The sequence below is a fragment of the Olea europaea genome, chromosome 6 (assembly GCF_002742605.1).
Source record: "Olea europaea var. sylvestris chromosome 6, O_europaea_v1, whole genome shotgun sequence".
In the NCBI taxonomy this organism is placed as follows: domain Eukaryota; kingdom Viridiplantae; phylum Streptophyta; class Magnoliopsida; order Lamiales; family Oleaceae; genus Olea; species Olea europaea.
In genome coordinates this window covers 9,575,063-9,592,696 of record NC_036242.1, presented here as the reverse complement: position 1 = coordinate 9,592,696, position 17,634 = coordinate 9,575,063, and the positions used below count along the sequence as shown (strand labels likewise).

At 34.2% G+C, this 17,634-nt stretch overlaps 1 protein-coding gene across 3 annotated transcripts; it reads left to right on the top strand.

The window, feature by feature from the left end:
* The first annotated feature begins 2,878 nt into the window (after window positions 1-2,878).
* LOC111395776 (putative DUF21 domain-containing protein At3g13070, chloroplastic) lies at window positions 2,879-9,207 on the top strand. 3 transcript variants are annotated; one of them, XM_023021923.1, is made up of 7 exons: window positions 2,879-2,979; window positions 3,813-3,904; window positions 4,063-4,128; window positions 5,094-5,209; window positions 5,755-5,932; window positions 6,444-8,120; window positions 9,038-9,207. In XM_023021923.1, exons 2-5 carry the CDS (start codon window positions 3,818-3,820, stop codon window positions 5,828-5,830), a joined length of 345 nt encoding a protein of 114 aa, XP_022877691.1. In that variant the 5' UTR covers window positions 2,879-2,979; window positions 3,813-3,817; the 3' UTR covers window positions 5,831-5,932; window positions 6,444-8,120; window positions 9,038-9,207. The 3 variants fall into 3 exon arrangements, with proteins under 3 accessions (XP_022877691.1, XP_022877693.1, XP_022877690.1); XM_023021925.1 differs by lacking the exon at window positions 2,879-2,979 and having other exon boundaries at window positions 3,530-3,904; window positions 6,444-6,518; window positions 8,060-8,120; XM_023021922.1 differs by lacking the exon at window positions 2,879-2,979 and having other exon boundaries at window positions 3,530-3,904.
* The last annotated feature ends 8,427 nt before the right edge of the window (window positions 9,208-17,634 follow it).

The window sequence follows — 17,634 nt, the reverse complement described above, 5'->3', positions numbered from 1 at the left end:
CTATAATAATTCACATACACCTTGAGCTATTGCCCTATACTCAGCTTCAACACTTGATCTAGACACAACCTTCTGTTTTTTTTTCCTCCAAGTAACCAGATTACCACCAACAAAGATGAAATAACCTGTAGTAGAACGTCTGTCACTATTATCTCGTGCCCAATCAGAATCAGTATAACCCTTAATATCCAAGTGACCATTCTTTGCAAACATGATCCCTTTCCTTGGAGCATTCTTCAAGTATCGTATAACTCGATTCACAGCATTCATATGTCTTTCATTGGGAGTATGCATAAATTGATTGATGACACTAACGGCATATGCTATATCAGGTCTGGTATGAGATAAATAAATTAATCTGCCCTCAAGTCGTTGATATCTCTCTTTGTTGGCTGGAACATCACTTGGGTTTTCACGAAGCTTATGATTCTCTTCAATTGGAGTTTNGATTCATATGACTTGGAAACTCTATGGGTTGACACGTGATTGCTAATGGGGTACTTTCCTTTACTATTTACATCTGCGTCATATTGGGTTTTTGGTTTACCACGATTTATGGGAGCTAGTAATTGATACTTTGGTGGTTCAGATTCGAGTTCAATGTCAGGTTTAGGTGTAGTGTTAAAAAATTACTGGTTTCACCAAAAGTTTCATCAGGTTCAGAAAGTACCTCATTTGTAGCCTCTGGAGTAGATTGAATGTGCTTTGGATAGAGAGGGGAACCATCAGTGGTACTATCAACAATATTTGGACATGTTGTCGAGCTATTTCCTTCTTTCAAACAGTTTTTGGTATCTAGAGTATCATGTCTCTGATCACTAGTTAGAAATGTAGTATCAATAAGCATATTATCATGGCTATTCTCTTCAAAAATACCATCCATCTCTCCCTGAAAAGGAGAGCCATCCGTAGAGAAGTAGGCCAAATCCTCATTAAATGTAACATCCATAGTGACATACATTTTTTGAGTAGGTGGGTGATAACAACAATATCGTTTCTGATGAGAACCATATCCTACAAAAACACATTTGATAGCCCGAGGTGATAATTTGCTACGTTGATGAGAGAATGTGGGCATATGCAACACACCCAAAGACTTTGGGAGGGAGATTAGAGACTGGGGGGCATATCTTGTATCTTTGCGGTGAGGATCTGAAGAGGAGTTTGGAACGCAAGAACACTGGAAGGGACTCGATTGATGACATACATAGCAGATAGCAAAGCATCACCCCACAAATATTTAGGAACATTCTTTTCAAGTAATAAAGCTCGAGTAACCTCTAGAAGTTGGCGATTACGTCGCTCGACAACACCATTCTGTTGTGGTGTATTATTAGTACATGATGTTTGATGGATGATGCCTTGTGACTGAAAGAAAACAACAAGCTCATTTGAGATATTCACCTCCATTGTCTGAATGTAGTACTTTGATAGTTGTGGAAAACTGGACCATGGTGCAAAATTGTTTAACAACTTTGTTCACTTCACTCTTGGGTTTCATTAGATAAATCCATGTAATCCAAGTACAATCATCAATGAAGGTAATAAACCATCGCATACCACAAGAAGTAAAATGTTGTGAGGGACCCCGTACATCCGAATGAATTAGAGTAAACGGCATTGATGCTTTATTATCAATTTTTGGAAATACTGCACGGTGGCTTTTAGCTAAGATACAAGTCTCACAAGTAGAACATTTAAATTCTTTATTACAAGAATCAAACAAGGTTGATAAAAGATGCTTCAAGTAGCCAAATGATGGATGTCCAAGATGTTGATGCCATAACCAAATCAATTTCTCATTCTCCAAGACATGCTTACTAGTCTGGTTTGCTGAAATATTTTCAGCAGTTTCCTGAAAGAACCACAAGTCCCCTCTCTTAAAATCACGTCCAATTTCCTCCTGAGTATGTAGGTCCTGAAAAATACAATGTTTTGGGAAAAAATGACAGGAATATGCAGTCATGAGTTTAGACACAGATAACAAATTAGTTTCTAAAGTGGGAACAAGGAGAACATTGGACAACTTGATGTTGGGTGTAAGCTGAATGGTTCCAATACCAGCAGCAAAGATTATCTGACCACTGGCAATTCTGACACAGTATTTTGAGTAATTTTTAGTGAAGGTAGTGAATTTCTTAGGGTTATTAGTCATATGATCCGTTGCTCCGGTGTCAATTATCCATGCATTATCACAAGCAGAAGTAGAAGTACATAGAGCATACGCAAAGTTACCCGTCTTGGCTTCATCTTCGTTTTCAATAGTTGGAGTGGTAGCAAGTGATGCTCTACTTCCTTGTTTTTTTGTAATAAGTTCATCTGCCCAATCAGGTCGACCATGAAGTTTCCTGCATTTGTCCACAGTATGATTTTTTACCATTACAATGAGTGCATTTACGTTCGTCTTTAGCCGAATTTGATCCACCAGATTTGAAGAAAGGTTTTGGAGACTCATATAAGCTGCCCTCCTTCCCTTTGCATGCAGCTAAGGCACTGCCACTTGTATTTTCCTCACTCCCCATAGTTTTTTTAAGCGAGTATCCTCCTCACAAATCATGGCATAAGTTTCTAGGACATCAGGAAGGGGATTAGAAGGAAGCACATGGGCACGAGCTCCATCAAGATGAGAATCTAATCCTGCCAAAAAGATATAAACATGAAAATTTGTGACAGATGCTAAGTGGGTGCAGAGGTCAATTTCATTCTTGATCTGAGGAGGGTTGATAGCATCAAGTTCCTGCCATATAGTTTGTAATTCTTCATAGTAACTTCAAGGGTACGACCTTCTTGTTTTATGTTGACAGATCTCCGTGTTAACTCATATACTCTAGAAGAATTATTACTTACAGTATAGGTCTTTTCTACAGCATTCAGATAACCGCTGCTGTAGGAAGACGATCAAAGAGAACTCTCACATGTTTCTCCATTGAATTGAGAAGCCATGTCTGAACAGTGCAATTTTCCTCCCAAGTTTCATAGGTTTCAACACTAATTTTCTCGGGTGCCTTCTTTGTACCAGTAATATAGCCAAGTTTCTTCTTGCTGGCAATGGACATGCGAGCAATTCGAGCCCAAGAATCATAGTTATTTCGACCAGTCAATTTTTCTGGTGCAATTTTGAAATTATCAGACGTATCACCAACAAGTTTTTGTAGAGAAAAAAAAAGTAGCAGCGGAAGTATTGACTTAGGACAGTGTAGTAGTGGAAATATTGTAGTTTATAATTCCAGAAGCTGTATATCAACTATGTCTGCTCTGATACCATGACAAACATAGCAGTATTGAAGCAGTTTTTTCATATATTCATCTCTTGGAGGCAGAAATATATAGGTACAAAGCCAAAATTTAGGAAACATATAAACTAATTGATCTAATTAAGTAATTACAGGAAAATACTAATTACAATATCAATTAGGCAATTCTACCAATCTTTCCTGTAAGTAACAAAATCATATGATACACTAAAATCTCCTATAATTATGCACGGATGAAATCCCACGGGCTTAAAAAATTGTGTGATTTAGGAACATGATTTTTGCACAAGCTTCCTCGTTTTTCCCAGTCCCTTAGACCTTGAGTATAATCCATTCTTGAAGATATATCAGGTTTGAATGTTACCAAGTTGAAAATAATTGTTTTCCTGTATTCCATAAATATGCTTTTAATGTACAGATGCTATACAGAATGTTCGTCAAAGAATCCCCCACTCTTTTTGATTGTTGACTTATTTATTTATATCAAATCTCCTGGTTCTTTTTCTGATCTGCAGTTCTACAATAAAACTGATTAAGTTAAACTCTATGGTATTGCAGATTCAATGTCTGTGTGGAATCTCCTTAGAGAGTTCTGCATCAGGAAGATGCACATGGCTGTTGTTCTTAATGAATATGGAGGAACTGTTGGAGTAAGTCATATCCTCAGTTTTATTTATTTCTCTGAAATTATACAATTTCTTGGTATGTGGTCGTTAATTTTTTTAAATTGAATTAGCTGCAGGATAATGTATTTGAATTATGCTTCTGATACCTTTGATATCTTCACTATGATTTATACTTTTAACAGATAGTCACCCTTGGAGACGTGGTTGAGGAAATTGTTGGTGATATTTTTGACGAAAATGATTCGAAAGTAAGGTTAATTAAATTTGATCTTTCATTTCATTTTGTCGTATTACTGATAGTAATTGTTACTCCATTGCTGATTTTGATTCCATTCATGTCCCTACTTATAAATTTTCAACATCCAGAACACCCTTCTATCTATAGCTGTAACATGGACACCGACCACAAAAGATCCTGTGTTTGACGGCTGATCACAAAAATGTTTGTATACAGCATCACTTTATGAAAGTGATATCTAATTATGATTAGGGATCTTAGAACTCCTGCTCCACCTATTGAACTTTTGAATCTCCATCGTCATGCACTCGTGTAAAAGAATTTTAGGAGATACTTTGGCCAGGCCCATAAGCACATTTTAAGTCTTAGTTAAGAGGCAAGGATTATCTGGTGTGACATATGGCGTTGTTTGAGAAACACTAAATGCCATCAATGTAAAGAAATGCCAACCAAGGTGTCGATACAGTCGACACTTTTCCTGGACTTTTTTTCATTGTACAGTATTTCACTGTGTACCATCATTGAGACTTGCTGAACAGGACTTGGGACATCTTTCATTTACCCCATTAGTATTGTTTTAACTTCTTTTGGAGAGTTGTCATCCTGCTTTGTGTGCATATGTTGAAACATGAAATTTCTTGAATGTACCCAGGTGCTATAGATAGTGCTTATAAGTTGTCGTCATACAGAATGGATGGATAATAAGTGGATAGTAAGTAGCGTGTCCTACGAAATGGGTGGATAAAAAGTATATTTGACCATCTTAAATATAATTTATGCTTTACCAAACGTGCTCATAATGTAAATGGTCTAGTTAGATTCATTATGTTAGTAATTCAAGTTTGTATTGGGAAATACTTGAGGAGCATTACGAGACAGAAGATTAGGTCAAGGATTCATTTTACACTTGAAAACCTGACTGGCCTTCAGACATTTTCCTCTTAATAGTTAACTTTTTGTTCTACTGCATGGCAGGAGGAAATCCAGAAGAAAACTGGCTATATTGTTATGAGTGCTGAGGGCATATATGATGTGGATGCTAATACATCAATTGACAGCTTTCTGAAGACCTTAATATTAAAATGCCCGAGGTATTCCATTTCACTCTTATTTTTGACGAGTTTGAATGTTTGTCCTGGGAGTTGAACCAATAAGACAACTGTATTCTCCGTGGGTCGATGCCTAGGAAGTTAATGGGTGCAGACTAATGGTTGGCAATTTGTTGACACTGGTTCAAATCCAGCTCAGCCCCATTGGATTGCAAGAATAACTTGTAAACTCCTTATTGATACACACTATCAATCACTAGTCAAAGCCTGCCTGCTTTAAGACATTCAAACTCTATGATCTATGTATTTTTGTGTTGATTTAATGTTGATAGATGACTTGAGTACGCGAGATTGTGTTGACGTCCTTCACATTGCACATATAATAGCATTCTTTGATATTGAAAATTCTGTGGACAATTAATTGACAGTTGCAAGTTGTGGAACACAATTATCTCTCAATGCTGCTGTTATTTTTCCTATACAGCAGAATAGCGTCTATGAATTTGAAATGAATTCTGTATTCTTTTCTGCTGTTGTTCTGTAGAAGTAGTTGTCTATAGCTAATGATTGCTGACAATTCCATTCAGGGCCATCAATATGAAACGGTGTCTGGTTTTGTATGTGAGGCATTTGGATATATCCCAAGGACGGGTGAAACCATAAAAGTGGTACTTGAAAGAGCAAATAGAGAAGATCATGGTGACTATAATGGGGTAGAATCTGAACGGCAAGACGAAAAAGAAAAGACAAATTTTTAAGCTGGAGGTATGCCTTTTATATATGCTACCTTTGCTGTAAGTTTCACACAACAGATGATGGTTTGCAATGCATGCTCTCTTGCTCTATTACGTAATAGGAATGTAAGCTGAGCCCTTTATAGTATCTTCTCCTGCTGTTTGATGTTTGCTCTTTGAACACTACTCGTACAACTTTTTCAGTTTTATTAAATTTTGAATTTGTCAATCAAGAATGAAAACCTTCTCGACTCACCGGGTGGATTTCTTCAAGTGTCAATTGAATGCAAGATTGAAACCTTATTTGGTGGCAATTGGTTCTTGATTTTGATATTGGATTATTTGCAATCAAAGCATGAATATTATAAATAGCAAGTGTTGTTGCTTCTCCTGCTTCTGACTTTATTGGGCAATTATACATGTAAAATCAACAAATATAATCTGCTCTATGAATCAAAACTTCATTTTTGCAACTACCTCGAACATTGAGATTGGTTGCCATTTCTTCATTTTTATAACAAATAATAATGTTTGTGGTGCAGATATTAGAAGGAAATGCCAGAAAGGTTAGCTCGGTTAGATTCAAACATATAAACCACGATGATGCAGCATCAGAGGTAACACACTTGGTTCCCAAAATCATGAAAAGGAAGTGGAGTAACACTGATTACTCGGATAGGGAAGAAATCAACGAGGTTCCATTTCAGGAGATTCAGATAAAGATGGCTACTCTAATAATTATGTAAACTCTGTACATGAAGACACTGTTGATCATTTAAGTAAACAGTAGTTGCATTACTCCATTATTTCCATCTTTACTGGAATGAAATGAAAGTAAAGAGAAATTTTGCATATTTAAAAAACGGAAATGCTGATCTACCAGGGTCATTTACCAAGCTTCCTACATGCTCCTCACACTGAGGTGGGCCCCACGTCTGATCATCATGCATTAAAAAATTGCAACAAAAATGGCTGACCCACCAACTGAGTCACAGCCTGTAAGAGCCCTATAAGGGTTGGCCCTGGAAGTGTAGCATCACTCTTTAAAAAATGCTATCATGTATACTCAGCTAGCATGTGAACTTTTTAGAGACACAGAAAGTTTTACAATCCATTTTATTTGGTCAAAAGTCAAGAGTTGAATTTTCAAAGTTGAAATCAAATGAGGACTTTAATGAAGTAAATTATTTTATTGGGGTTAGTTTACAAATTGAAAATATTTTGAGGGTCTAAGATGGATAAATTTTAAAGTTACGGATTTACTTTTCTAGTATTGAAAGGTAAGGGTTTAAGGAAGTGCATCCGAAATTAGAGGACTTTCTTTGCAAATTAGGTTAGTGGCCCATTTTAAAACCAATTAAAACCCAATTACCCATTTCATTTTTCACCCAATTACATACACACGAAGCTGGTAACGAGTTGGAGCAGAAACAGAGAAAAATCGGCAGAAAGAAGAAAGAAAAGGAAAAAAAGAAAAAGGAAAAAGGAGGGAAGAAAAGCTTGTTCCGTTGTTCAATTTCTTCATTTTTTATAAAGAGTTAAAGAAGTAAATGATTTGTAGTATAATTTATATTAAATTGTCTAAGGTTCTATATGGTTGGTTTAATTTTCAGATTTAAGGAAAGAGTATGATGTAAAACCGATATTTTTGATTTGTCAAAGATTTTATTTTTTTATATCAAGGTAAGTTATACCATTTATGGTGTACCCTAGGTTTTATAATTAGATTCTTGGGTAAAGATAATTTGGAAAAATGATAGTTTTCATGAAATAATCACATGAAAGGATGATTTTATAGAACAAGTTGTGTGTTAAATGGGAGGATTTATGGTTATTAGTTTTCATTAGATTGGAAAGTATGATTATTTTATGCTTGGGATGAAAGTAATTTTGATAAATTAAAAACAAGTGAAGGAATTAGTGAATAGAATTATCTCCAATTGATTAAAGAAAATTTGGGGAATTCATTCAAGTATCGAGAAATGGAGATTCAAGAGAAAATTTGAAAGTTGAGGAATTAAGTGGTAACTTTGCATTAGTTTAATTGTCATATTTTAATTTGAGTTATTAGAAAATTTGAAAGTTGTGGAATTAAGTGGTGACTTTGCATTAGTTTAATTGTCATATTTTAATTTGAGTTATTATACTATTATTTCAGGTAGTGAAGTGGAAGTTTGGAGATGCCCGTCAATTTAGCCAAGATTTTTATCCATAGAGCGGTGAGTGGAAAAACTTATTTTTCAGAAATAAGTATTCTTTAAATTTAAAGTTATTTATTTTATAAAGTTGACTCCATAACATGATTTTCAGAATAAAAAAGATTTTATTATCAATTGTTTTTAAAGTTAGATTCAGTTCGGTTAAATCATTTATCAGCATGTTATATTTGTATTACATATTTCAACATAGTCAAAGTATTTTTTAAAACCACCAGAGAGCACTCAGTTAATTTTACCCTAGTCTGTATTTGTGTTAATGTGTTTCCACAGTGTATGACCAGTCATGATGATTTTACCCGCTCTGCACTATTGTGAATGTGTTTCCATAGTGTAGACCAGATTATCAGAGGTCTTTGGGACCCTCTCTCGTACACACACAGGCTTTGGGCCGTGTACTAGGGTGATTAGCCTTTGGGGTAGCTCTGCATACGCATGACCAAATTATCAGATTATCATATTTGAATGGCCTTGCCTTGTACACTAAGATTACTCTGTACCTGAGTAAAGCTATTCATTGGGTACCTTTTTTGTATGATTTTCTAGTATTATACAGCCTATCAAATTATAGACTATAGAATTTAGTTTATTCAGGTTAAAGAATAAAGCTTTTCAGTGTGATTTTTCAGCATTATACAGTTTATTAGATTTTAGAAACAGAATTCAGCTTATGCAGTTTACAGAATAAAGATTTGTATGATTCCGGTATATTTTAGTTTTGATAGTATTATCAGATTTCAAATTACAATATTTATCTTATTCAATTTAAAGAATAAAGATTTTAATTTATAGTACTGTGAAAGGAAATTTTTACTAGATACCAGTTTTCAGAAATTTATTATAAAGGGAAAAGTATACTTATACAAAATATCCACTCACTAAGTTACAAACTCATATTTTGTCACCCTTTTTCTTAGCAGATAGTACCTGCGTTGAGCCACATTGGAGCTTGTCGATCTACGAGTTGAGCCACACAATGTCATTTCTTGTATGTCTCATCTTGTCAGTTAATACATCACATATTTTTGGAATTGATGCATCTTTTATCAGAAAATGTATTTATATCACGGGCTTATTGCATATTTCTTTATATGTTTTACAAATGGAGTTGTCTGAATGTAAAGGTATATAAATTTCTTTCAAATGCACTTATTTTGAATAGTTGGTATTTCGAGGGGTTGGTGTACCTTGTTTTATATTATATGCATAGATTTGAGAAAATTGATTTTTACTCAGATGATTTAGTCCATATTTTAAAGAAAATTCTGTCAAAATTCTTCTAAAAATATTTTTTTTAGTTAAGCAAGTCAAAGTTGCCTTGGTGGTGAGTCCGGCATTTAGCTGGTATTTACCATCGGCGCACGATACGTGTCGAGTCCATTAAGGTGATGCGGGACGGGTCGTGTCAAAAAGTGTCAGTCATCTTAGTTGGTCGGCCCATGCAACCAGTGTGCTTTTTCTTGGACTGCAAATTATAGAATAGGTGGGTTCTCGGGAAGATGTTCTCTGTTGCAGGATTACTCGCAATGCAAGAATGTTGTGAGAGGCATTGCAGATAGTGGCTGGCTTGTCATGGGATGCTGTAAGCGAAGTGAGGAACTCTCCCTTCTACTCATCCCCTTCTCTCTGCTTCTGCTGGAACTGCAATTGAAGAACAAGGATATTGTAGTTGAAGGAGAGAATGGCTGTCAGCTGCTCTGCCAATCATAACACAAGTAGTTGGCCAGATAGTTGGTAGACTCCTTTTTCATGGGCTTGTTAAATATTCTTAAATATTGGGTTGTCTTTTAGAGCTATTGATAAACAGTTTTATACTGCAGAATGATTTTACACGCTCAAAATGAGCACAGTTTTGACTACTGAAAACTAGCACAGTGGAATTGTCCATTTGAGCTGAAAAGTATTGTAAAGTGCATGTTGGTTATGCAGCATTAGAATGAAACTGGACTCGACTCTACGTATTAAACTTAGTGGCATGTTTCGTAAGGATAATTAAATAGTCCTAGATGATATTAATGAAAAAAAAAGAAGTTATATTCTTCTTCATTATACTATTTATTCACGTTTGGTACTATGAACACATGAAATAAGGTTCATCATATATATTGCATATGAAAGGAATGATGGCCAGAGAATCAAGATACGTGTCCCCATGAAGATGCTGTATTGAAAATGTTGTTAAGTTGTATCATGTCTCCTTCAATTCTGATTTACTTCGTAGTTTATTATGATTCTTGAACTCTGGATGGTGCTGACTTTGCAACAGTTGGACTTGTGATGCTTGATAATTCATCTCTAATTTTGATTTTCAGATAATTAAAGTTGACTTACTGTATTCGAATTTTAATAACATGTATTAGCGTTTTAATATATAAATAAGAGTTGACAAAGTAAATAAAAAAGGGCAACTTGAGGCTTACTAAATTATTTTGTATTATATTTTTAGTATGACAGTAATGAGGGTTTTAAGGGAGACGAATCCAATGTTGCGGGGTTAAGCTTGTACTTTCTTGATGAAATAAAAATAAAGTTAAAAATGGAAATAAAGGGGAATTTTTTTTGAGACACAGGATTAGCACAACTGGAATGTATTGATGCTGGCTTTGCCGATTGAAATCAGCGGGTCGCCTTGAGGAGCAGCTATCCTACGGTATGAATAATAAGTGAATATTAAATTGTATGGAAAGTTGTATGGCAAGTGAGACATTGCGTTTCCAGCATAAGTTAAAGAGTATAAGAGAAAGTTCATGACGTTCACCTGTTGGCTATTTAATCAATAATTTATTGTCCTTCTTGCTCAGACCTATAAAACGTGTGAATAAGAATTAAAAAGTATATTTGACGAACTTAAATTATATGTTAAACTTTGCTAATGTATCAAATACGACATGTTACGAATAAATTTGTTAAGCTTACAAGATGATGCTTTCGTATTTCACCTTAATTAACAATGGTTGTGTTTATACGTCAAAAACCTAAAATCAGACGAAATTACAAACCTCGATAGGAGTTCATACAAAAGATTAAGGTCAACTATAGTAGTAATAACAACAATAAAAATGACAACTAGAGCTCGATCTATACACGATTTTATTCATTGTATACCTTATAAATCTCATTTGATATATTTGCTTAGCAGATCATATAAATATGATGTACAATCTCCATTGTTCTTGATTGGAAGTGATTTTTGAAATCGCTTTTCCCTACACTCTTTTCATCTTGAAAATTATTGTTAAATGGAGATACTGTTGGGAATCTACTTATACATGCACAGCGAAAAATTAAAATTATTTCGATTCCCACCGAGGATCCCTTTGTATTTAGATAGAAATCGTGATAAAGATTGTACTTTTGAAAAATTCTGCAAATCTTTTGTTTTTCTTTTCGTTCCAGCAATTTTGATTCGCCACCCATAGCTGTCCAATTGTCCAACCTCCAACGGTGATCCACACAGAGAACAAGATTGTAGCTACTAAAGTTTTCTCCTCTTGTGCTAGCAAGAATAATTATGAGAAAAAACTATGTGAATTGAAAACCCTAGCCATATATTTATATAAGGCCAAACGGGTCTGGTAAGGTCTGGTCCAATATTTAATTAATCCATTTAATTAAATCCGATCCGTGAATTAATTAATCCAATTAATTAATTCGGGCCTATAAATAACCAAACCAGTTAATTAATTTATCCAATAATTGTTAAATTGATTAATTGACAAATTGCAATCTTCTAATTCTCTTTTGTGTGCGACCGATCAGGTTCCCGATCACGATACCTAACGACGTGAAATATTATTTTGATCTAATCGAAATTGATAAATTAAAACACCCTTTTAATTTATCACCAATTCACACTTGTCATCCCAAATTGACATTTAGCAATGTGTTAGGGCAATATATGTGATGGGGAATGTCATGTGGTATGACAAAATCAAACTAGTTCGTTTATTGTGAAACTATAATCCCTTCATCAATATGATCCGATCAATTACGAGATATGGAATTGTGTTAATCCCGAATATCGATCATATCTTTCACTCCACTATTAAGTCAATATAAGTCGAAAACTCATTTTTGACTTATGAGTACACCTTGGCCAAGGATTTCGTTATCGACTAAATTGAATGAAACGCAGATTATAATCTCCTACTATCTAAGAATGAAGAATCTTTTATTGGTCAATCACAACCTTTATACGATTCTTGACGTACTTGAACGATGTTGTATTAGCGACCATTTGTAGAGCAACATTCAACACTGCCAAAGTATGACTGTCCTCATATAAGGTACCATGACAACCTCAAGTCAAATGACCAATTCCACTACCGAACGTTAAAAATTAACTACTGATACTTAGATAGTTATCCATGTAGAATCTTTTGTTTTTCTTTTCGTTCCAGCAATTTTGATTCGCCACCCATAGCTGTCCAATTGTCCAACCTCCAACGGTGATCCACACAGAGAACAAGATTGTAGCTACTAAAGTTTTCTCCTCTTGTGCTAGCAAGAATAATTATGAGAAAAAACTATGTGAATTGAAAACCCTAGCCATATATTTATATAAGGCCAAACGGGTCTGGTAAGGTCTGGTCCAATATTTAATTAATCCATTTAATTAAATCCGATCCGTGAATTAATTAATCAAATTAATTAATTCGGGCCTATAAATAACCAAACCAGTTAATTAATTTATCCAATGATTGTTAAATTGATTAATTGACAAATTGCAATCTTCTAATTCTCTTTTGTGTGCGACCCATCAGGTTCCCGATCACGATACCTAACGATGTGAAATATTATTTTGATCTAATCGAAATTGATAAATTAAAACACCCTTTTAATTTATCACCAATTCACACTTGTCATCCCAAATTGACATTTAGCAATGTGTCAGGGCAATATATGTGACGGGGAATGTCATGTGGTATGACAAAATCAAACTAGTTCGTTTATTGTGAAACTATAATCCCTTCATCAATATGATCCGATCAATTACGAGATATGGAATTGTGTTAATCCCGAATATCGATCATATCATGCATAACATAGAGCTCCTTATTGCGACCACCATTATTAATCTAACTTCAATAGAGCTCAGCTCCCATTCCATTATTACCTCGGTGCAGGCTGACAGCTAAATATGCAGGTTAATTATTTCTTATATAAGTCGAAAACTCATTTTTGACTTATGAGTACACCTTGGCCAAGGATTTCGTTATCGACTAAATTGAATGAAACGCAGATCATAATCTCCTACTATCTAAGAATGACGAATCTTTTATTGGTCAATCACAACCTTTATACGATTCTTGACGTACCTGAACGATATTGTATTAGCGACCATTTGTAGAGCAACATTCAACACTGCCAAAGTATGACTGTCCTCATATAAGGTACCATGACAACCTCAAGTCAAATGACCAATTCCACTACCGAACGTTAAAAATTAACTACTGATACTTAAATAGTTATCCATGTGGAATCTTTCGGCGGGTCTCCAATATTTTGTTCTATAACAAAATATCCACGTGTTCATTTAAGTGTCAACACACTTTAACTTGTGAGATCAGCTACTTACTTCACAAGTAAGAAATGCCACACGTGTTGGTCTATCCGTAATAACGATATCCGTATCTCGTTATTACTTACGACCACGGAAGATTTAAGATTCAATCAGATGTAATTTGTATCTCACAATCACAACTCCTTGTGATTAACAAATTACGAAGATTTGAATCTACGGACTTTATTAATTATGTAATTGTCTATTAATTAAATAATAGATTTGCCATTAAATTGCATTAATTATATATTAAAAGTATTTATGTCCAAAGTTGATTGGACCTAGGGCATAATACTTACAGATACCCTAGTATCTTACATATTATAATTTGGTCAAACAGTTGGGGGCGAACGTTAACAAACGTGTTCCTGGATTCATAGTATTGATTAAGATTAGCAGGCTATCTGTCTAATACACGTAGAAGCAATATTTACTCTCATATCATGTGATTACATTCAAAGAAGTCCAAAATGAACATGCACTAATCTTCAGTCACAAATTAATCGGAATACTTAATATTGACTTACAGTTTAGAGTCATCGCCGCGTTGGATCTGTTCACATTGCAAGAAAATTCAGAAGCCACCGTAAGTTAGCTTCAAGAATGCTTGAGCCTTCGTTATAAATATGCATAACATAGAGCTCCTTATTGCGACCACCATTATTAATCTAACTTCAATAGAGCTCAGCTCCCATTCCATTATTACCTCGATGCAGGCTGACAGCTAAATATGCAGGTTAATTATTTCTATAGTTAATTAAGACGTGTTTTAGCTCCAATTTTGGTTTTAATATTTGAATTTTGCAGAGAATTACTATAAAGGTGCAATTTAAATGCAACAAATGCAGACCCACGGCCATGAAAATTGCTGCCGGGACTTCAGGTATATATTGAATCATTGTTGAAGAATCAATAGATTAAATTTCAGGGTTTAATAATATTTTCTCTTCTTTGCTAGTTTATATTCTTTATCTGGTATTCTCTTATGTTGTACCTCTGGTTCTTCGTCTAAATATATCAACGTGACGACAAACTAAGCTCAATATGTATTTAATTGCCGCAATTTTCTCCTTTATCTGAAATTGAGACCGGCTATACGAACACACACATATAGTATAGAATGTTCTAAATTTTGGTTGTGTTTTAGGTGTGGTTTCAGTGGCAATAGAAGGGGAGAAGAAAGACCAAGTGGTGGTGCTCGGAGAAGGAGTAGATGCAGCCGCCTTGACTAGCTTGTTGAGGAAGAAAGTCGGCCATGCCAGCCTAGAACTTGTGCATGATGTTTAATTAAACAAACTTGCGTATCAAGTAATCGAGAATTTTTATATATAGGGAAAATAATTGCTTTTATTTCATTCTCATTCTATCTCCGAAAATCTGTCATTGATGTCAATAAACACTTTCACCATCAAAATGTTTTCGATTGAAGTTTAGACGCCATGTATTCCCAAAATCAGTGAAAGTCATCGATGGAAACGACTCCCATCTAGAATATTGACAGTGTCCAAAATGGAAAACTTGAGTGTACGTTCAACATCACGGGTTCACTCTTGTTTACTAGATAGAAATTCAACTTGACTTCGTAAATTGTTACTACTTGATATGGTAAATTTATTGCAACAAGGGACTACGGACCTGTTTAATAGTGATTATGAGAATTGATTTTTTGACCGTTAGAAATAAAAGTGGGTTTCACCTATGAGTGAATAAGAAAAAAATGATGGCTGGAACAATGAAATAACGGTCAAAAAATTGCTACCAAACGGGGGCTATATCTTGAAGAATTTACATCTTCTTGCTTTTTCATTTAAACTGCAACTATATGTGTTTTAACCTCTTCTGTGGCACGAACATGGATGTAATCTTACTTTGAAGGTTCAGCCAGTTTCTTTGGTTGTTCTGCCACCTAAATTATGAACTACGAGCAAAATCGATAAATATGAATACAAGACAAATGAACGATAAAAATTTGCCAACGCCAAAATTCCGTTGATCATGCAACAGTTGAAGAGTGTGAAGCACACACAGATATTTACAAAAAAAGTTTTGAGGAATTTTACATTCGAAAATTTACTTGGGCATGACTTTTTCCGGATGTAAAATTTCGAATATTTTTTACTTCATAACCCCACGTAAAATTGCCTAATAAAATTATGTAAATTATATTGAGAAATTTGTCACTTAAAAATAATAAACATCAATGAAATAATTGAAAATTTTTAAAGAAGAGACGAGTTAGACCCTCCTTTTAAGATGCACTTTTAATTATTTTCGATATTCGTTTAGACCATTCGATATGTATATAATTTTGTTATTGAAACGAGCTTAGAGATGACGTAGGCAATTCATGGATTTGACTAGCGTATGATTGTTGAAATTTTTTTAAAGCTAGTATGTTATCGAAATTTTCGAGAATACTAGTTTGGAACAACCTAATTTAACAAAGCGTAAACTTTGCTACGATTGGCCTTTTTGTGCGCCGTTTACTACTTGAAAAACTAGACTATGAGCACTTCGAAAAGATGTTAAAAATACAATATTTGAACTTCGTTTTACATTCCATGACGTTCTCGAAAATTGGGGAAAAAAAACATAGAATTAATGGGGATAAAAAAAATTTTGCCCAAAGTTTGGGGTCACGTGACCCCATCCTACCCCTTGAGTCTGTGTAATAATGCTGGACATGTGAGAAGCATGTATAACAGCAATATAAAGGGTGTCAAAAGTATGTCGTATCGCTTGATCCGTGTTAAACACGAATCAAGGCTATTCTCCTCTTATCTTTTCAGAAGAAACTAATTTGCTAGCAGATTCACTTATCTTTCCAAATTAATTTGTCAACCTAAAACTCGAAATTCGTCTTCTTATTTTGACAATAAACGTTCCATTGTATGGCTGAGGATTATTGTCACATCAACTCATCTGTTTATGGGTTAGCTTTTGCAAATGATATTACATCGATTGCCGCCCAATTAAAAACAACAATCACGCTATTTGTACAATATTGTTTATTTTTTTTTTGCAATTTTGGTTGACAACACACATTTGACAACATCACATTTATCTATTTTTATTTTTAAAATATTTTTTAAATCAGTGGTCTAGAGTTTGACAACATCAATATTGTCGACAACAATTGTACACATAGCTTTATTTTAAAAACAAATGCATTATGCTGTAATAGATTTGATTGGGTTGGCAGTCCTTTTCCACCTAAAATTGCGGTGGATTGAGCTCCAAAAATTGTTACCAATTTGAAATGATTGAAACCAACCCCATCCATCATGTAGAAACAAGTGGTTCAATAATTGATATGCGTTTGCGTCTCTTTAAATTACGAATTTATTTTTGATAAAAAAAAAATTCGTAATAAATATTAAAGAAGACGTACATGTGACAGGTTTTAATTCTCGTGCTAAATTATATTTGAGTAATGCTATTCGAAATTGTTTACTGCGATTGTCACCCTAGATAGCGGTTTGTGATTTGATATATTAATATGGTAATTTTTTCTTGTCACATATATCAAATTATTAAATGTTACATGCGCGTCACGTAGGGCTATTGCGATGGAAGTGATTTTAAATAATATTATTTATAAAATGTGAATAATAAATAGATGGTCATTATGAAAGTTTGATTGAAATTATTTGATTTGAAGTTAACAAAAATGGAATCATTGGTTATTTACAAAAGAAAACAAGCTGGATCATAACTCATCCTCGATTGCTTTGATAATTTTTTTTTCTTCAAAATTAAATTGAATATGCAATCTCCAAGAAATTATTCTTTATTTTATTTTACGTATTTTGTTTCTAGCAACAGAACTATTAACTATTCTGAACAAAACTATGGAATTAAAATTTAATTATGCAACTAAAATGAATCGAACCAAAACTGTTCAAGCAAACCGCTTATAATCCGAACTAGGGCTAGACAAATCTCCTGAACCGA

Coding starts and splice junctions, on each gene's coding strand:
- LOC111395776 (XM_023021923.1), top strand. CDS start 3,818: ATGTCTGTGTGGAATCTCCTTAGAGAGTTCTGCATCAGGAAGATGCAC. Junction 3,905..4,062: donor AATATGGAGGAACTGTTGGA/GTAAGTCATATC, acceptor TACTTTTAACAG/ATAGTCACCCTTGGAGACGT. Junction 4,129..5,093: donor TTGACGAAAATGATTCGAAA/GTAAGGTTAATT, acceptor ACTGCATGGCAG/GAGGAAATCCAGAAGAAAAC.